At 37.6% G+C, this 14769-nt stretch overlaps 1 protein-coding gene across 1 annotated transcript in view; it reads right to left on the bottom strand.

The window, feature by feature from the left end:
• Positions 1-4679: 4679 nt before the first annotated feature.
• The window catches only part of NUFIP1 (nuclear fragile X mental retardation protein interacting protein 1), a 29018-nt gene continuing 18928 nt past the window's right edge, over positions 4680-14769 (bottom strand). Inside the window, exons 7-10 of the mRNA XM_006884609.1 lie at positions 13736-13929; positions 8425-8541; positions 6055-6281; positions 4680-4856 (exon numbers count right to left, since the gene is read on the bottom strand). Of these exons, the coding sequence (XP_006884671.1) occupies positions 4680-4856; positions 6055-6281; positions 8425-8541; positions 13736-13929 (715 nt within the window). The remainder of the gene's footprint in view (positions 4857-6054; positions 6282-8424; positions 8542-13735; positions 13930-14769) is intronic.

The raw sequence follows: 14769 nt of genomic DNA, 5'->3' as shown, positions 1-14769 counted from the left end.
CTGTATCAGACACCACAGCTTAGTGTGACACCATTGCTCTACAGTACCCTAGAGAGGTCCCTAACAGCAGACTTTCCCATTGCAATATGTTTTTTCATTTCCTGGCTACTGGTGCCAAGAGTGTTGACCGTGGAGCCAAGCAGACTAACGTTTTTAACAATCTCAATCTCTTCACCATCCATCCTGATGCTGCCAATTGGTCCAATGGTCAGAATCTTTGTCTTCTTGACATTGAGCCTCAGTCCATACTGAAGGCTGCAGTCCTTGACCCTCTGAAGTAAGCGCTTCAGGTCCTCCTCAGTTTCAGCAAGCAGGGTTGTGTCATCTGCATATCGCAGATTGTTAATAGATCTTCCATCAATCCTGACGCCACACTTCTCCTCATAGAGCCCAGCCTCTTGGATAATCTGTTCTGCGTACAGGTTGAAAAGGTATGGAGATAGGACACAACTCTGGCATACGCCTTTCCCAATTTTGAAACATGCAGTGTTTCCTTGCTCTGTTCTGACGACTGCCTCTTGGTCCAAAAGTATAGGTTTCACATTAGAACAATCAAGTGTTCTGGGATTCCCATTCTTCTCAGAGTCAGCCACAGTTTGTTATGATCCACACAGTCAAAAGCCTTTGCATAATCAATGAAACACAGATAAACATTCCTCTGGTATTCCCTGCTTTCAGCTAAGATCCATCTAACATCAGCTACAATATCCCTAGTACCATGACCCCTTCTAAACCCGGCTGATGTGCTGTTCCAGTCGTTTTTGGATAATCTTCAGTAGAATCTTGCTTGCATGTGAAACCAATGATATTGTTCTATAGTTTCCACACTCTGCTGGGTCACCCTTCTTTGGAATGGGAACAAATATAGATCTCTTCCAGTCAGTTGGCCAAGTGGCTGTTCTCCAGATTTCTTGGCACAATGTAAACTTTTGTATGTAAACCAATAAAGAAGTTTTTTAAAAAGGTGAGGCAATAGGATATGAAAATTATCAAAAAATATTACTAATATCACATGCAAGCAAAATATTGCTGAGGATCATCCAAAAAGGACCAGAACATAGACAGAGAACTGCCAGAAGTTCAAGTTAAGTTTAAAAGAGACCATGGCACCATGAACATCACTGTTGATGTTGGATGAGCAGTGGCTGATTGCAGAGAATACAAAAACAATGTCTGTTTTATAGACTCTGCAAAGACATTTGGCTGTGTGGATCATAACAAACTATGGCTAACATTGAGAGGAAAGAGGAAAGGGAATTTCAGAATACATAATGCTCATATAAAATCTTAGACAAAGAAATTGTTGTCTGCACAGAGCAAGGGAACACTGAATGTTTTAAAATCAAGAAAGTGTGCACCAGGGTTGTATCCTTTATACATGTCTATTCAATCTGTATGGTGAGCAAATAATTCGAGAAGGTAGACTAGACTTTATGAAGAAGAATGTGGCATCAGGATTGAAAGAAGACTCATCAACAAACTGTGTTATGCAGATAATACAATCTTGCTTGCTGAGAAAATAATGCACCTACAGCCTTCAATAAGGATTATACTCAAGAGTAAAAAATTTAAAAAATCCTCACAAGGCCAATAGGTATGCTCACTTCAGCAGCACACATACTAAAATTGGAATGATACAGAGACTAGCATGGGTCCTGCGCAAGGATGACATGCAAATTAGTGAAGTGTTCCTTAAAAAAAAAAAAAAAAGATGTATTTTATTGGGAAACTCAGCTGTTGAGAACATCTCCAAAGTCCTGATAACAAAGATATCTGTCTAAATCAAGCCATGGTCTTTCCAATCACCTTCAGTTTATTGGAGAGCTGGACAATGAATGACAAAAGAATTGATGTCTTTTAGTTGTAATGTTGGAGAAAAGTAATGAATATCCTACAGACTATCAAAACACAATTGTCTTGGAGAAAGTGCAACGGCGTGCTCCTTAGAAGCAAGATGGCAAAGCTACTTCTCACTTACTTGGGGCACGGGGTTAGAAACTATTCCTTGGGGGGGAAATCATGCTTGGAAAGGTTGAGGGTCTGCAAAAGAGAGGATGAGTTGAATTGACACAGTGTCTCTGGCAACGGGCTCAAGTGTATCAGGAAGATCAGAAAGGCACAGCATAGGACAGAGCCCAGATCTGTTGTTCATACTCAACAGCACTGACAACAGTAACAACAGCCCTGGCTAATTCTATGTCAAAAGAGTAAAGCTATTCCTCTAATTAACTTAGTTGGTTTTGATTGCCTTCAAGTTGAGCACAACTCATAGAGATCCTATGAGGGGCCTGAAGCCCCTCTACAATGCATTTATCAAAATTCAGTTTCCAGAGGCATGTTATTTAGGAAGTAGATGCCACTCCTGCTTCCAAATCTGTCATATTATGTTATTGTTCTTATGTGCCACTGAGTCGCCTTTGATGTATAGCAACCCTATGTATAGCAGCTCTGCACCCTTCTCTGTCCTGAGCCGATCTCATTAACTCTGACACACCAACCCCCATCGCCCCAGTTACTGTATCAATCCATCTCATCTGGGGTCTCCCTCTCCTGCGCTGTCCGTCCACCCTTCTGAGCATGATGTTCTTTTCCAAGGACCGATTTCTCCTGGCCACATGCCAATAGTAAATGAGGCAGAGCTTCAAAATCCTAGCCTCCAAAGACAGACTTGGTTTCACCCTCTCCAAGACAGACTGATTCATTTTCTTGGCAGTCTATGGTATGTTCAAGACCCTTCTCCAGCACCACAATTTGAAGGCATCTATTCTTCTGTAATCCTTAGTCATTGTCCAACTCCCTGAAGCAAAACAAGTAATTGAGAATACCATGGCCTGGATTAGGTGCACCTTTGCATGTAGACAGCCTCAAGCAAAAATCTTTCTCTGAAGTTGGTACAGGGGATTTGGACTTACAGGCTCCTAAAGGAGAGATGCACAAGTGTGAGAGACCAGTAGCAGTGTGTCGTGTCAGGCATCACAGAGGTGACTGGTGTTCATATTGAGAGGTGGCTTAGAGAAGGGAGGGTTTGACCAGGTAGCCAGGTGTGCAAGGAATGGGGAGGTAGCATGGAAAGGGTAGAGACAAGTCACACATGCTTGGGTAGGGTGGGCAGTAAATTTATTGGTTATTTCGGTAAGGAAAGTGTCTTTGACCTGCTAGGTAAAAATACTTGTCTGTCAGATATTCTTCTAACAGTGAACATCCAAATTGAGATAGGCTAGGAAGGACTGGTCATCGACTTCTGAAATATAACTTGCCTTTGTACAGCAAAGCACACTTAGACTAAAATATTAAGATAAAAAATTCTGGTTAATATAAGAGGCAAAAGATGTAACTTTCACTTATCCAAAAATTTAACAAGAATAAAATTGTTGTTCGGTGTCACTGACTTGACTATAACTCATAGTGACCCTATGACCCACAGATCTGAATCTATCCAGTGCCATCCACACCATCTCTGATATGCCCACTGACAGTCACTGTGTCAATCTATCCTGTTGAAGGTCTTTTATTCTCTGATCCTTTACTAAGGACTAGTCCTTCTCCTGACAACATGTCCAAAGTACGTGAGACTAGTTGATTTTTCGCCAACAAAGATTTGTTTGTTCTTTTGGCAGCCCATAACAGTACAGATATTCAGTACTCCAACATCATACCTCAAAGGCATCAATTCTTGTCATCCTTATTCACTAACTTCCAGATGTATAGGCTATAACTGAAAAGACCATTGCTTGGATTAGGAGCACCATAGTCTTTAAATGGAATTTAATTAATACTTTCATAAGATAAATTTCTATTAAACCTTAAAATTGAGCCATTATTATTTTGTTGACCAGTTCTTGCTATAAATAATGTTAAGTGTAGCTCAGTCAGAATGGATTAATTCAGCTGACTCTCCAGTGGGTTTTCTGAGGCAGTAAATCATATGTCAAGAGAGTGTCTTTCTCCTATAGTTGGTGGATTAGAATCACGGGCCTCGGTTTGACATCTCAGCTCCTTACCACTAGGTCACCACAGCTCTCTAACACAACGAGCTGACCCTTTTAAAACTATATATATTTCTCAAAAGAAATATAAAGATCTAAATTAAAACAAACAGTGCTTCACCTGAATAAATATAAACAGTGGTCATATCCATAGTAGCATTTTAAATGCTCAATACTGAGGAATTAAGTGTTGCTAGTTGCTAGATTTAAAACATAGCCTTTGAAAAGTGAAAAATTTACATTTTCCTCCATCAAGAATTGATTGTTTTCCTGTATTAAAAACAGCATTTCTCTACGCACCTTCCAGTTTGCTTTGCTGAATTTTAAATGCTTTACTCTTTCCTATTAATTCAGTATCTTCAAATTCTCTACAGCAAATTCTCAACAGTAAGCTTTCTTAAAAGGTAGCAAAACATACAAACAAAATGTAACACTGTCTATAAATATGATGTATGATTCCAACAAAAATGACACAGCCTTAAGAATCAGGTTTGAGTTTATTAGAATAGGTTCAGACAAATTATTTAAAAATCTAACATAATATGTTAGGAGACTTACAATTAATAACCCATCAGGTTTTTCTTTTTAAAAAAAAAAAAAATTTTTTATTGTATTATTTTTACGTGTACTGTCAAATCAGATCTGACTGGTACAGGAGGAGGTTTTTCTTTATTAAAGAAAGATTTTCCTCTATTAACTTGAAGATGGTGCTACTTCACACGCTTCAGTTTTACATACTGAAACATCAGACACTGAAACAGTTTCAGTTTTCATAGAAGTCGTATTAAGTCCAAAAAAGTCTTTCTTGATGATGTACCGAACACACTGCAAAATCACATTTCTTTCGTGTCTAATATCTGGAGCCAAAAGCTGAAAAACAAGAAGATCAGCTGGTAACTAAGACATATCTCCGAAATATAACCTAAATTATGAAGTGTATTTTCCCCAAAGAACATGCAAGATATTTTATTTGCTAATTATTCTGTTAAAAAAAAAACAACAAACGCAAGAACATCTTCCTTTTCACTTAAAGATTATCTCACTTTTAAACAGCACATGCCAACACTCATTGAAAAATCATGCTTAAAAGGGCTTCTAAACCTGAATATATAAATGTATGTATAAATCAGTAAGTTAAAAAGATACATTAAAAATAGTACAATATATATTAGAAATTAATAAAAGGCAAAATATAATAAGGAATTTATTAAACCTTATGATGTTTAATTGCCTAGTCAATAGTAATGAATGTTTTAAACAAAATATCTATGATTAATGAAAAATATAATTTATACATTTTCACTACAATATTTATATAAACAATTATATTAATTTAATTAAAGTCAAGGATATCTAATAAATACCCACTTTAGCTAGAACACAGGACTTTATCTGATGAAGCAAAAATAAAGACTATTCACAGAATGGCAACAGATAGACTTATAATTTTATTTAAACATTTGGAATATTCCCATCATCCAATGAGAAAATCTTTGAAGAGTTTCATAATTATTAACTGATATTTAAAAATTGCACTACTTCTTGGTTATGATTTTAGGACAGAGACTACTTTTTTTGGAACGATCCAATCCTTGATAAAATAGAGTAAGGATACAAAAGTTATAGAAAGAGAAGGAAGAGCCACCAAAGAAATGACAATCAAGAGACCTTCGTCTTTTTCTTTTCCTTAATTAGCATTTTTAAATAGATTTTGGTGTTAAAAACCCCTTTCTTCCTTTAGCTTGCTATTTCATGTGTTTTCAAGAAAAGCTTAGTGTATTTTCTTGAATATGAAATTCCGTATTTCCTTACCAATTATAATCAAAGCTAGATTCCTTTATTCTAAGGTTTGAACAAAAGTTTAACAATTCCTTATTTATTGAACATCAGCTATATGCTAACTGTAACTGCAGAACAAAGACACATTGATGAATTTTCAAGGAACATGTGTCTCCAGTATCCTTAAAATACATACATAAGCACATATATACTCAGGTGGGAAGAAAATATCTAGTGGCTTCATCTATATGTGAGAACAAAGTTTAAAATGTGACGAAAAATCACTCACCATCTCCAAGAGATTTGGATGATGTGTTCTTGGTTTAAATGCTTGACAGTTCTGATATTTCTTCTGCCTGGGATTTGTCTTGTTGTAGCTTTTCCTGGGGCTGTTTGGTTTGACTTCTGGGGAATTTTGAGCAGCCGCTTTAACTTGCTGATTTGGACTCTCCTGAGCACTGCTGGGAAGAACCTGGCTTTCTGTCAGAACTTCTGCTTCTTTCTTGATGGGAGTTTCTAAGTGTGGTAAATTATAAATAAGAAAAGGAAAGCAAATGAACAGATATTACTTCTTCATTGTGATTTGAGGAGAAGTTTACAAAGCAGACTGGTACTCCATTCATTCTCTATCATCTCCCTTGCTGCCTTCTGAGCTTTATCATTGGGCAAACATTGTTCTTTGGATCTTGCATTACAGTTTGTTCCTAGGTCTGAGTACTTACCTGATGTAATTTTTCCTCTAACAGGCTTATCTACTGTTTGACTGAAAGTTAAGTCATAGTCAAAAGTTTCATTTCAAGCTCAAGAAATGAGCAAGGGCCACAGTATTAAGGATTTCACCAATTGAGACAGACACAGTAGTTAAAAATCTGTTAGAATCTGACCACTCATCTCCATTTAGGATACACTTAACTATAAAGCCACTAGATGCAATTTCATAGACCATAGAAGGTACAATTTATTTCCTTGGTTGATTTATTCCAAGCTTTAATGGGTCAAGAGCTCATCTGGTAAGTCCAAAATTAACACTGAAGGCTGGAAACTAACTACACAAAGAATTCTTTTAAAAATATTTTTATTATACTAGTTTATTTAAAAAGTATATATATTCGAAATATAACCTAAATTATGAAGTGTATTTTCCCCAAAGAACATGCAAGATATTTTATTTGCTCAAGTTAGGTAATAATTTACAAAATCACTGCTCCTATGAATCAGGGCTTCATGCTTAAAGCAAGGAATTTTAAACAATTACGTAAAAATATTTAAAAATCACTTGTCTTTTTATAGCTAACATTCTATTATCTTTAAGATAAGATGGTGCACTACTGTGCAGGAAGAAGGGATACATCACATGGAGAAAAACTGTTAACAGAAGGCAATAATCGGATTCTTTAGACCTTTATTTCCATCTACATTTTACAGAGCTCTGCAACACACCAGGAAATTCTGGTGGCCTAGTGAGTAAGGAGTTATGTTGCCAATTCAAATGCAAGTGGTTAGAACCCACCAGCAGCTCTATGGGATAAAGATGGGCAGTTTCCCTTAATGTAATCTCCTGCCTCCAATCCACTGGAAGGTCAGCCGTGAATCAGTTCTGAGCGGACGGCCTATCAGCAACAACAAACTACCTTTACCAATTTATCCTCACTCTATTGTGAGTCTGTAAAATGAAAGAGTACTAATTCAGCGATCTTCTCCAGGGCCCTTTCTCTCCTCATATTTAAAAAAAGGCAAGAGCCTTAAAATGTAAAGATGTATGTGTAAAAAGTAAAAGGTAAAGATGTAAGTATAAAAAGTATTCTTTTAAGTTTTCATCTTAAAAGAGAGACAAATAGTTTAACCTGCTTTGATGGAACTGAGTAGTCAGGAAATATATTTCTTTACTACCACCTATTTTAAATACAACTTGTGTGCAAGAATTTAATTAGTGTATAAAGAAGAGTACTACCATCATATTTCCATCAACAAATAAGATTAAGACACAATAGTGTTTTTCTTAAAACAAGAAATACATTTAAAACAGGAACAGCAACAAAGGGATACTCTGATAAAGTCAGAGAAGTTTACATTTCAAAATTCAGGTAGCTTTCAACATGCCAGGGGGCCCATTTAAAAATAAAAAAAAAAAAAAATCAATCCATGTTAAAACATTTTAAACATAATTTTTCATACATAAGCCCAATTCATCCTTATTTAACTTCTCCCAACTACATAAATGATGGCACCCCAATGGCTGAGTCCATAGAGTGTTGTGAGGCAACCAAAAGGCTGTGTCAAGTTCAAGTCTACCAGCACCTTTCTCAAAGGACAAAGATGGACAGACTTCTCTTTTTGTCACAAAGGACCTTTGCTACCAAAGGTGCTAAACATGTGAGACAAAGGTTCTCCTGAGCAGAGAGAAAAAAAATTACCATTCTTCACTATAATTTAAAGGATTTCTTTTCTTTCAGGCCATTATTGTTTATCTTCCACCTTTAATATACATTTTCTTTTTGCTTTGTCTCACAGCATAGCAACAAATTTCTCTAGCTTTCCTTTTCCCCATGTTAACTTTATTTCTATGTCAAATAAAGAATATGCATCCTGGATGGTAATCACACACAGCAGGCCAAAAAACAACACAAAAAAAACAGAACTGCGGGAGGCTACTACTCACCTTCAGGCTCACTGTCTGACCCGGAAAGACTCCCATAGCTGTTCATCAGGGAGCACAGGGCGGGGGTCACCTCCTTGGGGATGACAGTGCTGTGTGGTTTGTCTTCCATGTCCGACTCTGAAAGAGAATGGAAACCATGGAAAATGAAAACAGAGTAACAAAAGTTTCCTTCCGAGAAAAGTGCAACAATGAATGAATGGAAATCCAAAATCTCTATAAATGTTCATTAAAATTAATAAAATAAAATAAAATTTAAAACAGTTCCCTTCCACCACAGTAAAACAATTTGCTGTTTCCTAGCCCCTGGCTCCTTAATCTGTTACTTAGGGGAAAGAAAGCAATGTATTAATTTCCTTTATCTTCCCCAAAACCTAACTGCAGCTGACATAAAACATTTCCCCTTGATCTAAATCTTCATGGTCAGAGAAGCTATTTACCCAAAGAAATTGAGCAAAAGGCAGCTATGCATAGCTCACTTGCCATGCTTCATAGGTTTATGGAATTTGGGCCCTCTCTTAATTAACTTAATTACACAACCGTTGCTATTAATTTACAGGTAGTAGGAAGCCCAGAAATTTATTTAACTTTACTGGATTAGGGTCACTAACTCTGAAAAGTAAGCTTGGTAAGAAAATATAAAAATATCTACCCAGTTTGTTGTTTTTCCAACTGGTTTTCAGGACACAAATAATATTCAAACTAACTTAGAAATTTAGGCTTAGCCAAAGAGTTAACACTGAAATGAATCTGTCCAGTATTTTTATTACTGAAAACCTCTAAGAATTTAAGTAAACAAGCCAAGCAGGGGAATTTAGCAAGTGGTATTAAAAGGCCTGCCAAAGACAGGGTGTTTGATCAGAGCCGCTCAAGCCTGCTTTACCTCCAAGGGCAGCACCTATTACATTTATTCCTGGCAGCTCTGAGAACATATTAAATCTGCTCTAGACAACCAATAAAAACAACGCCTGACTGAAGAATAAGGGCAATAAATAACTTGTCTATTTAATGACCATCTCAACTGAAGCCAATATGTACTGCTTTATGAGGGAGCATTTAATGTGCACCAGGTCACTTCAGGAGAAACCAAATCCCAGTGGTGGGAAATGGGTGGATGCTTTTGAGAAAGCTGAACCAGCTGCTGCTGACGGGCAGGTAAATCCTTTCTCCTCTACTCACTCATTCACTCAGCACCACACCTCACCAAAAATTGTTTCCTGTTAAGTTTAAACTATACATTTCTCCTGGATTAGCAATGTGACACCCTTCTAGGCAATACAGATTTCTAGTGGATTAAAAAGAAATCTACCAGAATATCAGATTGCTCACCCTATGGTTGGAATGAGTACAGGCCGAACTGTTGTATCACTTCCCAGACCCAGGGAGGACAGTAACAGGTGAATATCATACTCTTTAGAAATATCTCATTTAGTCTTCATGAGATAGCACTTTTACTATAGGTTACAAGAATGAAACCAAGATTCAGAAAATCTGAGTAACTTTCCCTTCAGGTAAGGTAAGTAGAAAGCACTTGGGGCCAAACAGAAACCCTGGTCTTATCCATCACCTAGTTCTTCAACAGTGAACTTAGATTTGCATCCTACTCATAAAAGGTCTGCTTATTAAATGAAGCTACCTTATAAAAATGCCTGCATGGTCAATGCAAATACCATCTTCTACTCATAAATCCACTTCTGTTCCTTTTTTTAAAGGAAAAACTTGACACAGCTATTGCTACTACCTCAGTCCAGAACCTACTTCAGTCTTAGATCCACCACATCAGTGAGGCTCCAACACCCCAAGTTCACCTCAGTGCCCCACAGTGCCACCCTAAAGGTCAATTCTTGGCCCTCACCTCACTTACAAGCTCTGCTTTTAAAAATCATCCCTTGACTTGGCTTCCAGATCCCCTCTGAGTCTTCCTTTTGAGTCTGCTCATTAATCACTGTCTGAAATGCTGGCATGTCCCAGGAGCCACTTCTCAGAGACCTCTTCCTACCGTGCCTACTATTCCAGATGAACTCCATTCTCAAAACACTATTTCCATCATAATGTACCACAACGTCTTTATCTCCAGTCTTCAATTTTCCCCTTAACTCCGAAATAATCTATCCAACTGCTTATATGACACAGAGCAGCTCTGCCTGCCCAGTCTTGGGGAGCTGTTCTGTGAAGCCAAAGCTGAAGTTACCTGATGGTTTGAATGCACCATTCTGAGGGGAGAAAGTGTACAATTTCTCCCTGTGTGATTTACAGTCCCAGAAAGCCAATGAGTCAGTTCTGAATCCATGGAAATGAGAGTGAGAGACAACATATCTCCTCAGATGCCAGACATGGCAAACACTTGACTTCCACTCCAAATCAGCTCATCTGTATTCTCTATCAGTACATGGCAACTTTTTCTAATGGGTAGGTCAAAACCTAGCAGTCATCCTTGTCTCTTCTCTTCCTCTCACAAATCCAACCCACTGACAAATGCTGTCAATTCTGTTCTGGAAATATAGCCCAAATCATACTTTTAATACAATCCACCAACATCTCCAGCTTGCTGCCCCCATTGCCTGGATGACTACACCCATGGATGCCAGTTCCCTTAGTTTATTAAGACTTTTGCTTAAATATCTCCACAGCAGAGGCCTTAAGTGACCACTCTACAGAAAGTAACAGACTCATTCTCTGACCAGCATTTTCCCCTTTATCCAATTTCAGCTTCTGCATGACACTTCTATCAAGTACATTGTATTAGTATACAGGAGAGAGGTTCTGCTTTGCTCACTGCTATAGCCTCAGAGCCTAGAACAATATTCAACAGGTCACACATGTTCAACAAGAATCTGAAAAATGCACTGTATGGAACCAGCACAGGATCATGAAAGTGCTAAGAACTCCTAAGGATGGAACCTTAATCTTGTCTGTATCCCCAAAGACTTTTTTGTGAAAAGTCACATACATGCACATAAGATATATGAAAAAGGGAGCAGATTTATTCATTTACTTATTTCCGTACATACTCATATTTACCTTTTTCTTTGAGGTTATAAACCATTATTCTTTATTTGGATACTGAAAACTTTTAAAGTGGCCCGTGAATTCTTTTGATATGCTGATACCCTGCCGTTTTCGGAACATTTTCTTATTTGTATTTTCCCTGCTTCAGCCCTAGAACCAACCATTTCTCGAAGATTATCTGATGCCTTTTATTTTATTGGGAACTAAGATCTGGCTGGGCTCTGAGTGTGCCCAGATGAGGCTCGAGGTGCTGGCCTAATGCCCCCAAGGGCAAGTTAGACACGAACAACTGTTCTTTCCCATCACATGTAAATAAAACAACTTAAAAAAAGGGGTAGTTGGGTTTGCACCTGTCTATACATCTCCAGTTACTTTCTATCTAAAAGTACTAGGGACTTTTTCTTAGTGTAACCTCAACTTCTCCCTTCTCTCTCTTGTAGGTACCCACTATGTCCCAGCCCAAAAGACAGTAATCTATACATCACTACACTGTAAATTTCTTGAAAGCAGGGACTGACAATGTGTCTACCTGAATCTTCATCACTTGTCTGCTATGTACTGGGCAAGGAAAGTGAAGAATCTTAAGATACTCTTAATGAAATGAAAACAGCAAATGTACCCTTTGACTATCCTGCCCAACTCCAGTCACCAATGTTAAAGACTTCCCATCTAGCTTCTTGCTATCATTTGTTTCTTTAATTTTGCGGCCCCTACCTCAAATCCCTTAATATACACATTGTTTTCTATCAACTTTTTGGAGTTCGAGCTCAACAGGACTTAAAACTAAGTCTCCTGGAGTGGAGGGGGGGCAGGGAAGAAAATGTGCAACAATGAATGAATGAATGGAAATTCAAGCATTAAAATGAAAAAATTAAAACATAATAAACCTTTCTAAATCAGTTAAAAAAGGAGAATATGAACAAAGGAAAAAAAAATACAACAAAAAATACTGAATATCAATCCGTATTGAAGGCTGCAGTCCTTGACCTTCTGCAGCAAGTGCTTCAGGTCCTCCTCAGTTTCAGCAAGCAGAGGTTGTGTCATCTGCATAATGCAGATTGTTGATGAGTCTGCCTCCAATCCTGATGCTACACTTTTTCTCCTCATAGAGCCCAGCCTCCGGGACAATCTGTTCTGCATACAGATTGATAAGATATGGAGATAGAACACATCCTTGACGCACACCATTCCCAATTTTGAACCATGCAATGTTTCCTTGCTCTGTTCTGATGACTGCCTCCTGTTCCAAGTATAGATTTCGCATAAGCACAGTCAAGTGTTCTGGGATTCCCTTTCTTCTCAGTCAGCCACAGTTAGTGAATAAATATATCACAAGGAAGTAAGAATCTATGCAGAAATCTACAAGCCACACTATTTTTACACACAAGTAATCCCTATGTAGGATGTGGCTGAGCTAAGTCACAACAAGTTGCACTCACAACATCCTGCTGGCTGTTCTGTACATCTACCCACACTCACATGCATCACATACAATGTGACCACTCATAATTTGCTGGTGTTTCCATTCTCAGATGGTCACTGGAGGTGCTAACTTACTGCTGAAAACATTGCTGTGCAAATTCAGTTTTCGAAACCAAATCGGACCCAAACAATGACTGTTTTGCTTGTCAGCAGGTAGATCAGAAAAGCAGTGAGATGTTAGTATGAAATATATGAAGGAAAAAAAATTTACAAACAACTCTACCACTATTTTTCTCACTAGAAATACATCACCATTTCCTGAGTTAGCAAAAAGACCCAGAAATTTTCACAAGTGGAGTTAATACTGTAGCCAACAAAATAGTGACATCACTCAACTCTCCACTGCTGGATTACATTTCTGACCTGTGTATACTTTAATGTATGTATGTATTAAGTTAGACCTGTTGTTTTAGAAATAATACTTCTACCATCTAAATAAAGATGAATTTATAAAGATACTGGTAACACAAAGCAGTCACAATGAAAAGGAAAACATAACTGAGGCATCTGATTTACGTCAGAACTGAATCAGGTTCGAGCAATCGGAATGGACCTGTGAAGAATGGACTTCTAGGCTGTCATTTGTGCTTTGGTAGTTGAGTGGAGCTGCACTGCCACCAAAGGCAGGTGGCTGAAATCCACCATCTGCTCCTCCTGTGTTACTTCCAGCCTCAGAAAACCGCTACAAGATCAGCTAGGAGTCAGTTTCCACTCCACAGCAATGACCCGACTTATCTGTCACTCAACCTTTTGCAAAAGAGACTGAGACTTTGGCATTTTTTCTCATATACTCACAGGTGAAGTATGTTTCTATTTAGCTTACCAGAATCATTGTCTGCCAAAACACCAAGGGGATCTGCGTTTGCCTCAGGCGGGCCGCCAGGTTTTGATTCACATGAGGGACCATCTGGTCCACTGGCTGCTCCATGCCCACCCTTATTATTTTTCCATCTGTGATGTTTGCCAGTACTTCTGATCTCCGCCATTTGTGAATGTCTGGACATCCCTTTCATCTTTCTGGAATAAGAAAAATATAGTTTTTAGTAATATATAACATTGGTGGGATTTTTAAAAAAAAAAAAAAAAACAAACCAATACACTGACATTTTAAGAAAAATTTGAAAAAGCCTACTAAGTGCAAAACAAACTTTGTTGTCAAATGAATTGCTTGAGACTTTGTAGATTAGTATTAGAGCCCAGAATAAAGTCAGTCCACTGGTTTCCAGACAGAGAACTCTACAGCAGATAATTGAGGAAGGATATACCATTCTTTAGAAATTCTAAAAATGTACATTTCCTAACACAGCAAATCCCTATAAAATTCGACTATTAAAATAGCAAGTTAATCTACCTGACAGTATTTTTTTTTTATTCTAATGGTTAAAAAATACAGGTGTTCCCTAGAGTTTATAAAGTACAGTAATTCTTGCCGATTCATCTTTAGGAATCTCTAAGGGTTGTGAGGCATTTATAAATATACTGCTTTGTCTGACCATACTTATAACCTTATGAAACAGACACAATTCTCTTAGTTATACAAGTTAAATTGACTAAGCTCAAATCAGGTGTTCTCTGAACTATAACTACTTATCTGAGAAATAAAACATTTATCAAAATATCTTCTAATCTAAATTAGGTGGTGGTGTTATGTGTCCTTAAGTTGGAAAAGACTTATAGCTGACCCACCAGCAGGCTTTCATCATTGAGGATGTGATATCTGGTATTATACTTCACACCAACTTTGAAGAATTTGTTACAATACTGCTTGACAATCCCTTGAAAGGGCAAATATATTTAATGAAAACTTAAAAATGTTTACAAAAAGTACAAAGTAAATAACAATGTGTGTGTGTGTGT

The sequence above is a fragment of the Elephantulus edwardii genome, unplaced genomic scaffold, assembly GCF_000299155.1.
Source record: "Elephantulus edwardii isolate Elephantulus edwardi_28Jun2011 unplaced genomic scaffold, EleEdw1.0 scaffold00036, whole genome shotgun sequence".
In the NCBI taxonomy this organism is placed as follows: domain Eukaryota; kingdom Metazoa; phylum Chordata; class Mammalia; order Macroscelidea; family Macroscelididae; genus Elephantulus; species Elephantulus edwardii.
This window is presented reverse-complemented; position numbering and strand designations above follow the sequence as displayed.